This window comes from Pezoporus wallicus, unplaced genomic scaffold (assembly GCF_028554395.1).
Source record: "Pezoporus wallicus isolate ANWC-B61680 ecotype Strahan unplaced genomic scaffold, APGP_CSIRO_Pwel_v1 contig_8702, whole genome shotgun sequence".
NCBI lineage: Eukaryota > Metazoa > Chordata > Aves > Psittaciformes > Psittacidae > Pezoporus > Pezoporus wallicus.
In genome coordinates this window covers 1617680-1630582 of record NW_026636754.1, presented here as the reverse complement: position 1 = coordinate 1630582, position 12903 = coordinate 1617680, and the positions used below count along the sequence as shown (strand labels likewise).

General features: G+C 40.9%; 1 protein-coding gene across 1 annotated transcript in view; it reads left to right on the top strand.

The window, feature by feature from the left end:
- The first annotated feature begins 1178 nt into the window (after positions 1–1178).
- FOXK2 (forkhead box K2) overlaps positions 1179–12903 on the top strand; it is a 47275-nt gene continuing 35550 nt past the window's right edge. Inside the window, exon 1 of the mRNA XM_057401401.1 lies at positions 1179–1618. Within this exon, the coding sequence (XP_057257384.1) occupies positions 1263–1618 (356 nt within the window). The 5' untranslated portion in view covers positions 1179–1262. The remainder of the gene's footprint in view (positions 1619–12903) is intronic.

Here is a 12903-nt window from a genome sequence, read left to right as displayed (position 1 = left end):
CTGGATCTTTGCTAGCAAGTTGATTGGTTTTGTGTGAAGCATAAAAATGGTTTTAAAGATGATCTTCAGTTCCTGCAGAGCACTGAATAAAAGATTTAAATGTATTCTGAATTACTAAATAACAGCTTCAGTGCTGTAAAAAAGCCCAAATTAGCAACAAATAACCCTTCTAAACATAAAGTGTTTAAGAATACAGTAAGGCTATCTGGGCCTTTGAAGTGTTTGCAGGGTTTATATTTGTGTGTATATATATATATATATATATATATATATATATATATATATTTGTTTTAGCACCATCTCCACACTTTATAGCCAGAAGTGTTTCTCAGTTTTTACCTCTCCCTTCTGACAGGATGCCTGGTCCTTGTGACAGCCAGAGTGGGGCACGGAGGCAGTGCGGGGAGGCTTGGAGCAGGTAAAGTGTTCTGCTTCTGAATGCTACGTTTGACAGCTGAATACAGTACACGTGTTTTGTGGCAGCGTGTTCAGGTGGAAGGCAGGGGTGTGGGTTCTGACCGGTTTTCCCGCGGTGCTTTCTCTTGTGACTGGGGGAAGAGGGCTGGGTGGCCGCACCACGGAGTGCCGGTTTGTTTTCCTTGCTCTTTGTGCCCCAGTTCCTGTGAGGAAGCGAGAACTAAAGCCAAGTGAGGTGTGAGCACTGACTTACCTGAAACTTCTAAATGTAAAGATTAGTACTTGTTTTACGGATGTTGCAAATCTAGCTGGGGAGTCACCTCCAGCTCTTAGCTAAACCGTGGGAGTCTATCCCATGCTCATGATGTGTCAGAACTCTTTTATTCTCCTGCGGTGTTTGGCGGCTATACTTGAGCAGTTATCAAGCGTTTTCCGGGTTCATCTCACCCCAGCCCTGTACGGACACCCCCAGTTACTGTATGCGGCCGTTCCCGGGCCCTGCTTCGCGCCGTTCCCGCGGGCGCTGCTCCGCAGGGGAGGGCTGGTGCCCTCACCGCCCGGTGACAAACCCCTACGGGCGCGCGTGAGGCGCCGCCAGCACTGCTCAGGGCCCCAAGACGGGGATGCACCTCAGCCCGTCCCAGGGGACCGCGAAGAAGCGGGCGGCAGTAGCCCGGCCTCTTGCAGGTGCCAGAGGCGCGGAGCCCGCCCTGGTCCCGAGAAGGGAAGGGACTACTGGAGGAAGATGGCAGGCCCCCTGCCTGTGTCTGGCGGCGGCTGCGGCTGCGGGGCCGGTGCGGGCGGAGGGGCGCAGCGGAGGGCGGCCCGCTCCCTCGCTCGCTAAGATGGCGGCGGCGGCGGCGGCGGCGGCCGTGGCGCGGCTGGAGGGCCGGGAGTTCGAGTACCTCATGAAGAAGCGCTCGGTGACCATCGGCCGCAACTCGTCGCAGGGCTCGGTGGACGTGAGCATGGGCCACTCCAGCTTCATCTCCCGGCGCCACCTGGAAATCTTCACCGCCGCTCCCCCGCCGCCGCCACCGGCCGGCGCGGACGGACCGCCGCCTCCGCCTCAAGGGGACCCCGCAGCTGCTACCGGTGGCGGCGGAGGGGACTTCTACCTGCGCTGCCTCGGCAAGAACGGCGTCTTCGTGGACGGCGTGTTCCAGAGGCGGGGGGCGCCGCCGCTGCAGCTGCCCCGAGTGTGAGTAAACCGGCGGCTGGGCCTGCTGTCCTTCCTCGGCACACCGGGGCCGGCCCTGGCCCACCCTCCGGCGCCCCGCCGCGCCGGGCTGCCCTGTCCTCCCAGGGAGGGCTGGCTGTCGCGGCTTGGGTGGTGCTGCTGCTCATCCGCGCCGGTTCTCCCCGTTGCCGTTTGGCTGGCACATGGTGCTTGACAGGCGGGGAACCGGCCTCGTCCGGGAGATACACGCGAGCGGTGCCCTAGGCCTCCTTCCCGCCAGTCTCCCTCCCCGCCGCCCGGCACCACCCGGGCACCGGCGCCTCCGCATGCTGCCCTCGAATATGTCCTTCCTCCGGCGGCACGTCCAGCTCCCGCTCCAGCCCCATCGACAGCCGGTGGTACAGGTGGGAAGCGTGAAACCCCGGCAGTGTTGGGGCTGGGGGTTGACAAATGGTCACCCTACTCCCGTGCCATGTCTAGCACGTAGCATAATCTGAGTTTGGGAGCAAACCCATCTGCAGCAGTGCTTGGAGGTATTGTAATTAGCAAACAGAATTGGATATACTCTTGAGTATTGTTTACGTGCTTCAAAGGAAACCATTCAAGTGGTTGTCCACATATTTGGGATTTCTGAATTTCAGATCAGTGCCGAGTACACCTTGTAACATCTTCGGTGCATTTGGAGAGTATGGGGTGACTGTTTTATGCCTGTGAATTTGTGGTATCTTTTTCCTCTTTACCTAATTGTAACGTTTATTTATCTATGGGTAGACTGAATCATCCACGTGAAATACTTCTGCTAGTTTCAGTGTTTAACATGTGTTTCCTTACATGAAAACAAATGCCTTAAGAGTTTTTAAATGGTAATACATTCCTTTAGCATTACAAAGCATTAACTCATTTTCTAGGGGTATATGCAAGGCCTACCTACTTCATTTACTGTAAATGAGTAATCTGTGTTTTGGGGAGTTTCATGTAGGAAAAGTGAAAGTGTCTTGGTTTAGTATATTTTAGCTGTCTTGACTTAGGAATACTTAAAAGGTTATGAGTGCTTTACCTTTATAAAACATACACCATTAGTGGCATAGTCTTAACGGCTTACAAGTTCTTAAACTGTATTTAGCATATTGATGGTGGATATTTTCCACTTCGATGTCTTAATGTTAGTTTCCCCACCTGGTACCTCTGTGCAAATCAAATTGTCTACCTTTCTGCTTTCTAGGAAATGCTTCTTCTGAAAGGGTTTACAAGTGCCAGTACATGTAGAGTTGTATAATCATGAATGCAGTTGGAGGACTTGTTTGGCCTTTAAATTGAACTTCTAATTTTGCTTTCTGCTTTTTAATATTAATAATTATTTGCCATGTGGTTAATCTGTATTTTAATCTAAAGCATGTATGAAATATCAAATGTTTCCTTTTTAAACAGTTTGGTATAAGACATTAATTGTAAGCAAATAATTGAGCATTATATAGGTTGATTGCAAGAAGCCTAGAATTAGTTTGAGTAATGTAGTCACTAGCATTCTGTTAAATACTTAAGACCTCAAGAAAAGAAAAACGAGCCCTGCTTCTCCATGCTGGCTATGTATTTGTTCACTTGTAATTTATTTTATTTCTTTATACCAGTTTTGCTTTTTTAAATGGGAAGAAAATTCTGAAGGATTTTTAGGTGTCACCTTTGTATTGAACAATGATGAAAACTTGTGTGCGGTTAACATTTCTTCACGAGTGCATGTGGGTGGTGTTACCAGCACTTGCTTGAAACTGACTGTTCAGTGATTACACCATTTCTTAGACTGCACACTGCTAGTCTTCAGTTTCAAGATCTATAAGCTGGCTGAAGTACTTATCTCCTGGTTACAAAATGTAGGTGTGATCTTCCACCAAGTCTTGTAAATAAAAGGTGGCATACCTTCAGTCCTGGCTGGGAACAATGGAGCGGTGTGTATGCTGGCTTTCTTGAGTCAACAAGCAAAGGGTGTTATCTTGAAGGGCAGGCAAAACCTCCAGGGTCATAGTTAGACTGCTGATTAAGATCAAATACTGCTTTATTAAAAAAAAAATATTTATAAAAGGAAAGTCTGACTGGAGTTGTGTAGGGAAATAGTAGTTTCATTATTTGCAAAGCTTTTTTTGTTTGTTTTAAACACGGGAGTCTTCAGGCAAATTCAAAGCAGACGTTATCTGCTTATAGCAAGTCATTACTGTGAATTACACATGACTAATATTGTTGGTAGCTGTGTTCTTGAGTTTCATTGTAGATTTAGCTGGTCACACTGAAGATGATCTCCTGGATTTTTCAGATTCAAACTGTGTCACTCCAGTATAATGTAAACAGTAATTAACAGTTGAAATATGATTGGAAAGAAAGTAGTTTTGGTGTCAGTTCAAGACTGATGATTGCTAACGTCCAGCTCAAGTAATCACTAGATCTGTTTTTGTTGTTTAATCCTGCTGTGTTGCCAGTAATATGCTTTGCCTATGACTACATTATTATTTGAAATTTTAATGGCAGGTGAAGTTTAAAAAAATCAGGGAGGCCTGTTCCTTGGTTTGTTTTTAAGTCATCCTGGAAACCAAGAATGGAGGGTTTGTTTCTGGTTTGTCTAATTAATAGTGACTTTCAGATGACTTCAAGTAAAATATTGTAACAGACTTGAAATGTCTGATTTGTCACTAATAATTTTTGCAGTTCCAGTGCAGTGGTAAAGTATTGCTTTATGCTGTTGAACTTTCTGTTTTTGGAATGAAAAAAACAGAAATACAACTTTGTAATCTATGCAAAACACATTTTTAACACCTGGAGAAGTTAAATTATTGATGTTAGAGTATACTTTTACCTGTAAGAAAGGCATCTTTGTTTCTACAGATACAAATGCCATGAAATGTGGAATTACTGTGCATTAAGATAACTGTTCTGGTTGTTATTTTTAATACTTCCATGGAAGTCTTGCTCACAATTCAAATGTTTAAGTTCTCAAGCAGGAGGTAACAGCAGTGGGAAGTGTGTTTTTTGTTTTTCCAATTCTTGACAGACTCACCTACCTACTTGTGCATATACAAACCAGCTGTCGTCTTGTTAGAGAAATAAAATGGGGGCTGGAGGGAAAATAGCAATGTTTTTGTTCATGTCCAGTAAGCAGGTCTCCCGTCAGTGTCATGACACAGAGGCGTGGGATGAAAGAGGTTTTAGTCTCCTGTTACAAATCAAAGCAGCTCAATTAGTCTTTTACAATTACCTTTAAGATGCACAGACTGTTACTCTCCAGTTCATAAAGTTCATAGTTTTTAATTGGTTTAATTTGGTGCTTGTCAGATGTTCCTGGACTTCAGTGAAAGCTGTATTGCTAGGTAAATAATAACATCAGTATTTGACTTTTGAGGTACTTGGCCTGAAAAATACCTTTTGTACTGGGCCTGGCAGCAGTTGTTGACAGAGCTTTTGTATACAGCTTTTGGAGAGGCAGGATTCCAGACAGATGTAACTGATACAGCTGGACAGGCAGACTGACTTCTGGGTACATCTTAGCTCTGAAGAAGTTCTGTTTTGTTTTTATTTTTGTGTTTCTTGGCTGTGTTTTTGTATGTTAGTGTTTGAATGCATGAAGATCCTGACATCTTGGGTTTGCCTGTTCCAAGACAGTGTCTTGTTCATTTTGACAAAACTATAGATTTTGTCTATTAGTAATTACTTTTAGCTTTGTGGAAGTACATTTTTGAATCATAAGCAAGATACCACTAACACAGGAACAACATTTCTAAGTCAGAGTGAAGATGCAGCTAGTCCATTGCCTGCCTCCAGGAGTAGTCAATAGCAGTACCTAGGGAGGAGCGGAAAAATGGATAAAGGTAAATGGATGGGTTTCTCTTTTTTTTTCAGTTTGGATTTCAGAGTCAGAGTTGATTTCTTTTTGAGTTAAAGCCACTTACTGTGGCTGCATTTTCTTCTCTCTTCTTAAAAAAAAAAATAAAAAAATTTGATTTTGTGTTTTTTTTTTTTTTTTGTTTTTATCCCTGTAAACCTCTTGTATCCACAGCATCCTTGGGCAGTGAGTTCCACAACCTCACTGGAGCCCAAACTGGAAAAAAACCCAGCCCTTTTTTTGCTGAGTTTTTTGAACTTGACACCTGGTAATTTCATTTGATGCAACTTCAGTTAGCTCTTTTTTATGAGAAACGGTAAGTAATTCTCCATTCTGTCATTCATTTTGTAGACATCTTTACATCACTAAGTATGGCAGCTCTTACAGTAAACCACGTCAAATACATTTTCCTTTAGCTTAACATTTACTAACTAATTCTAAGTCAACCATATACAGCTGCAATTAAAAATGTACTTAATTACGTTCTCTTGTTTTTCCCCGTACTATACAAGTATATCTATTCACTAAGTAAACTCCTTGGAAACGTTTGTATTCAGCCATACCTGAGCAGGAAATAGTGCAGCAGATTGCAGAGAACCTCTGATGCAGCAGTGCACTTTTTTATATTGTCTTATTGCTGTTACTTAAGTTCTGTGCAGGGTTTGATTGCTGTAGGAGTTCCAGCTGTGGCTGCACACATGCTTGATCTCACTGGAAACAACTGAGGTTTGGCTTCACAGTTGAGGTGAATGGGTCATAACGTCTCCTTTGGTAGTGCTGCTTGATAGCTTAGGAAGAATGTTGTTTGGTTTTTAGCTTACAGTTTATGTTTTAAAGATTTTTCTCACGAATATAAGCATTAGATTCCTTAGGAAAACAAACAAAACACTTTTTCAGGGAATGTATTTGTAAGTGTAGATTAATACTCAGACTGGATTGGCATGTGTGTTTTACCTTTCTTGACAATACTTTGGGTAGATACAGTTGCTCCTAAGGAAGATAGCTGGCTGAAATGTTTTTGAGACCTTCTCAGTGATACGTGTTCAGAAGAGTATTTTGAATCTCCATACTGGTTTTATTTAAACTATGAATTACTTAGAGGTTATCTCTAAGCACAAAACTAAGAAATGTTGGACTTGGCTGTGACTTACGAATCAGTCTCCAGAAACTTTTATTTACTTTCTTTAGCAGATGCTGTGTCCGTGCCATAATGACTAATAAGGTTAACTGGGCCATGTTTATAGGTGGGTTTTTGGCTACTCTCAAGGAGGATTTGCAAATGTCAAGCTCAGTAGCAGTAGTGTTCTCACATAAGCAGATCTGATTGAAAAGGAACGTGGGAGGAAGAAGGTAGAGCACATGTTATTTGAAAGAAAAATAGAGATGAGTGTGAAGTTTCTATAGTCATAATTTGTGTTACAGTTGGTTCTGTCATTTCATTTTTTTTATATTTCCCTCTCAGCTGCACACATCTTATGAGTGATTTTTTTATTTTTTATTTTTGTTACTGAAGCAGCATTGCAAATTGTCATACACCAGTCAGGTAGCTGAGGTAAAGCTTAAACAGTTTTGTATTTAGATTAATTCATACTGCCTTGCTTTTCCTATTGGTATGGTATGTAGGATGAATCTTCCTTGACAGATTCTACAGTTTTACTGACCTTACAAACCTCTGTAGTCAGCTATGGGAGTAAGTACATTCTTTGTACATGAAATACTGTAAACTGGGAAGTTATCAAAAAAATTAACGGTTTCTTTATTGTCTGTAAGTTCCAGTTCTATGACACAAGCAAGATTAGCATTGTTTTGGTTTAAAGATGCAAAGTCAGTATTAAAACTGTTCCAAGAATCTGTAGGTGAAAGAGAGTTTTGGGATTCTTACCCGCAGTTATAATGAAGTAAGATAGATGTAAATAAAACTCATTCTTTGCTTTGCATTGATTAAATTGGAATGCAGTACTGATCTTCAGCTGTGAAATGCACCATGTTTGCATAGGAAGAGTCAACTTTTGCTATTAGATTGTGAGTTAAATAAATTAATAAAGAAAATAAGTTGATCTTTCATCCTTGCATTTAAAAATAAATGCGTATAATTAATTTGCTTATAATTGGGAAATGGCATTGTCATGTAAATATTAGTCCTTCATGAAGGTAGATGTGTTATAATGGATAATTCTGGTATGGAGGAATTCTGCTGCTGTTGAGTTTGGTTGTTTTGTTTGTTTTGGGTTTTTTTAAGCATGTGTAATTCTTCTGGAGAAAGCAAAGGATTTTTTTTCAGTCACGCCTGAGCTCTTCAAAATGAGATGATTGTGCATCTGATCCGCTGTATTTTTCAGTAAATACAGCAGTGCCTTCAAGATCTCTCAAGTCCTATTAACTCATGTAAAATTATGTAAAACCAAAGGGAAAAAAACTATTTCAAAGGATACAACAAATCTGTCATGTGGTAGCGCGTGTGAGGCCAGTTCTCTTGTAGCCTATCAGGAGTTTTCACAACACTTTCGTGTTTACTAAAAAGCTCATGTCTTTCATGGAACTTCATACTGAAATACTGGGAAGGTGGTGGTTTTATCTACTGTCTCTCTTGTTTTCATGATAAAAAGTTGATGTGTAGTGACATTTGTTTCCTGTGACTTCCTGCCTTTAAGGAGTTTTTTGACCTAGATAAAGCAGTCAGAGGAGAGGAACCATATTTATTCTGCAGCTATTCCACACTGGGTGGCATAGAAAATAAATGGTATATTCTTAAAATTTCATCACTGCTGTGTTATTGTTGAAGGCTGCTGAGGTTACTTGAAGGGGTAGTGCAAATCTTTGTAATTTTGTAATACATCATTTTTTAAAGGGCTAAAGAAGCTCTGTACATGATGGGAGTATCTTTGCGTTTGTGTGTGTGATTCTGCTGCAGCTATTGCTTGTGCTTCTGTGTTGTTCTGTCCTTCATGTTAGTACTGCAAATCAGAGACTTTGACACAGCATCATCTTCAGGTCTGTACAGGTCAGTGTGTGTGGGAGTAGAATCTGCAATATTCAAAATTTCAGAATGCCTTGAGTGTTTGTATTTGAAGATACCACCTTTTTGTTTGTCCATGTGCACCAAACAAAATAAAAACCATGAGCAGATTGACAGTTATGTCTGTGCTAAACTAAACATGCCTGTTGACTTCAGCAAGATGGTTCACATGGATAAAGATGCATATGGAGTTGAGTATTTGTAAAATCAGAGCTGTAAAGTAAAGAGGCCAGAGATATGTCATTATCACAGCTTTATGAAGCATAACAACATTAGTATTAAGTTGTCTGGAAGTAATAATATATTAGTGTTAATTTAAGGTTTTACATTAAGAATTGTGGAAGAGGCCTTTAGCCAAACCCCTGCTGAAAGGAGAATTAACTTCAGCATTAGATCAGACTGCTTAGCACCATGTCTGTTTGAATTCCAAGTATCTCTAGGGATGGCAATAACTGTAACTATGAAAGATGCTTTGTGTAATTACAAAATACCTGTGTTTTCAATTTAGCAGAATTTTGGGAATACATGGGCTGGTTTGCATAACTGTGCTGCTTAGCACTAACTCATGAGAAAAGTAATCGGTTACTACTTGGTATTGCTACTTCTTAGTGCTATTGGTGATCTGAAGTAAATGCAGTTGCTGACAAATATTTACAGATGATACCAATGTTGATAAATACTGTCCTCACAAATCATGAAGACAAAATGGATTTGGTCAATCCATTAAAAAAAGAGGCATCTCAAAAGGTATCAGGCCAGATCTCCAGGGTAGGAAACTGCTCTGAAAAGTAGTAGTAGAGTGTATTTGAAAGTCATGACTGAAGAGAAATCGTTAGATGCCTGTACTGAAATGATGTGTCAAAGCCGAGTGATGTGATGACTGTGTGGAAACAGAGGAGCTGTATCAGGGAGTACTGAGACATGCTGGAACTTCATATGGTTCTGGAATTAAAAGCTGTTCTAAAGAATCTTTCAAAACTGCAATGGTTTAAGGGGGTGATTGCTAAAAAGAATCGAAAGCTGGAGGAAATCCCTAATAGGGACTTAAGGCGTTCTGTATGTTTGTCTCCTCAAAAAGGAGTGCAGAGTGCCTGGGTTGGTGTATATATGCTTTTATGGGGGTGATTTAGACTACTGAAAAGCTTGGTAGCTGATCAAACACAGGTATAAGAACCCAGAGGCTGTAAACTTAAACTCTCAGGGTTTGAAGTAAGCAGATATTTTTAGTACTAGTGGAACAGCTTATTAAGAGTAGTGGTGTCTCTATTGCACCATCTTCTGCTGATCAAAAATCAACACCTTTTCTTTGAAAAGGTGCTTAAAAAAAATAAACCTTGCTGTGCTCAGGTGAGTATAGGTGCACCTGTGAGGCCATTTCATGGCTTAGGGCTGGAAGAAGTACAGGTAGGTGAAGCTTCTCAGCTGTTCAGCCTTTACTTCCACTGCAGGTCCTTTTTTCAATATTCTCCCATTGGGTTATATCAAGAGACTTCTTTATTATGTGTTTTAACAAGGAGTCAGTGCTTGGCTGGGTTTTTAATTAAAAGTGCTTCTAAAGCATCAAACACATAGTCGGGCATTTGTTTGTTTACTCTTGCCAGCACTTTTCTCATGCAAATGATTCTGATGCTTTTGTTCATGATCATCTTGAGTCTTCCTGTTGGAGTGCACTGGAATGTTTCAAAGATAATTTTCATACAATACACAGTGATTCTTGGAAAATTCTTTTTTAAGTAAGTCTTGGATACAGCTCATGAGGTATAAGCTTCTTAGTTCTTATGTTGGTAAGAAGTCAGGTTAGCATGTAATAGAACAAGTATTTACACCTTGTACTGAAATTAAATTCAGGTTTTCTAAATCACTTAAATGAAGATGAATGTGTGGGTTTGATTCAGACATGGACAAACTAACTAGTTGATGTAAGTTGCTTTTAAATTCTGTTTGCAACATTTGGCATGTTGCAGTATGGGAGCAGGTAATTTGCTGACCCTTTTCCTTCTTTCTTTTTTTGTTGTTTTTTTCCCCCATCACATCTGGGAGAAAGTACTCTGACTTCCATTGAAGCATGAATCGCCTCAAAAAAGTATACCTGAAATGTTCCTGTATGAGTAGTGATTTTACTGCATGTAAGGTAGTCTGTTATTTATGAAGATACAAATGCATAATTATCTGGGGTTTATTTTTTCTTTTTAGAACAAGAATATGAAGAAAAAAGTTGATGTATCACTTTGTCCTGTGGACATATTTGGGGTGTTCTAGGCAGAATATAATTTGAGTAGACAAGGCATATACGCAAAGTTTACATACTTTACTAGTAGGCAGGCTTGTTGGTTACAGTATCAGTGCAGTAAACACACAAGGAAAGCAGTTGGAAAGTATAAACATTGACTCTTAAAGAAAAGAATTTCCCTCCTTAGGTGGTACTGCTCTCTTCTGGCCTGTCTAGATAGAAGGCCTGTGTAGCAGGGAGGGGAGACAGATTTAAGATTAGAAAGACCAAGGCTTAGACAAGAGAAGGGTGAAGGTACTCCTGCAGAATTCTGTGTGGGGATAAGTTCAGATTTGAACCAGGACAAGCTGATTGTTTACTCAAGAACAAAAAAAGAATAAAGAACATCGTGGCATGTGCAGGTTAGAAAAATGGAAGAGAAGAATACATTTGCTGCATAGGAGAAAATGAGGATATAGGCCAATGTGTTTTGCTTTAGGCTGTAGAGAGGGTATTAGAGGAGTTTGGAGTTCTGTGAAGAGGAGTGAAAAGGTTTGGTGGGAGACTTGAAAAAAGATGGGAAATAAGTTGAAGATCATCTCAAGTTTAAGCAGTGAGACTGAGAAGCAATACAGTTGTTATCCTTAGAGAATGCGAGGAGGCTCTGACTTTGTTATTTAATTTGTGATGTGTGATTCAGAAGAATGTGAGGTCTCGCTTTTTAGAAACAGGCTGTGCTTTCAGGAGCATGTGAGCTAATCTGGTGTTTCAGTGCTGTTGAAATAAAGCATGGGAGGAGAAGGTCTTGTTTTCTGCAGTGCTCACAGCTGCAGGTTGCTCTGGCCTTGAAGCTCATCAGATGTTCCGTGAGCCGCTGCTGGCTGCTTTTTTTGGCTATTTTTGGGTGGTTTGCATTGAAGTGGCTCACAGAGAGGTCTGGCAAGCAGTGGAGCTGGCACAAAGTATGTGGCGGGGCTGCACTGACTTTCAGCAGCAGTCAGCTTGCTGTGTCTTGTGGAATCGTACGTTAAGGAATTACAGTTATAAGAACCATTTTGGTCTATGAAATAAAACTGGAAGGGAAAAGAACTAAAACAGTAGAAGAGCAAAAATTATTTTCGTGTATTAAGAAAACACTTGCAATGTAATATAAAAATGTTTAAATCTTAAAAGTTCCTGAGACAGCATGCTTTTTTGAGAAAGGGCTATGCTAGGTATGTGCTTAAAGTTAAAAAGGTAAGTTAAAGGAATTTTTGCAGGATATCTGTAAATTTGCTGAAGTTGATGATGCAGGTAGATCTGGATTTCCTGTGTTGTCTTCTGAAGGTCTCTGCTTGCTAGAATGCAGAAACAAAGTTGTCGTTTGAATTGTCATTCCTTTCCCTCTTAATGCAGGACAGTAAAACAAGGCTGCCGTTTAAGACAAGTGTGTTCGTAGTCAATAAAGTGCAGTTGAGCCAGGCTTCCCAAACTGCTTAGGTAGCAGGCTTGGGAGTAGCTCTGCATCTGCTTCATGTTCTGATGTGACTGACTTTTCACTGTCACTCTGAGACATCCTTCAAAGGAAGTGAGGTGAAACATTTAAATAAAATAATCGTGTGGAGGAGGAGCAGAACATAGCAAAAAGTGCCCTTCATTTCCAGTGTGGTATCCAGTGGACTTGGGTGCTGAGGAAAGTTAGTAGGCATGAATTACATGAACTGTCATCAGTCACAGTCCTGTTTTGAACTTCCACACATGTAAGCATCAAATAAGGTATTGAGCAAAGATGTGTTAAAGGAAGCAAGTTACTTCCTTCTACATGTGAATGTTCTGGGTGTGGCTGGGTTAGGTTCAGATCAGATTCCTACTAGGTACTCTCTCTGCTCTGTCTTTCATGGTTATCCATTTATATGCTTGTTTTTGGGTAACCAACAGAAGCACTTTCAATTGTGTGCGTTCAGATCTGCGCCAGGATGTTCTTTCAGTGGGTGGAGGGGGTTGATGGCTTTGTCCTTTTCTGCCCTTTCATCTTACTAAACCTATTTGCTTTTTAGTAGCATTAGGGGCTGCAAGTCAAAGGATGAACTGTTGTGCTTTTCGAATTATATGAAAACACTGCTTTGAGGAGTGTGCAGTCTATTCTTAAGTAATTTTACTAAAATTGCTAGGTTGGGTAATAACATTATCAAGGAGTCCTACTTCCAGTGATACTCTCAAGAGTTAAGAGTGTAGCC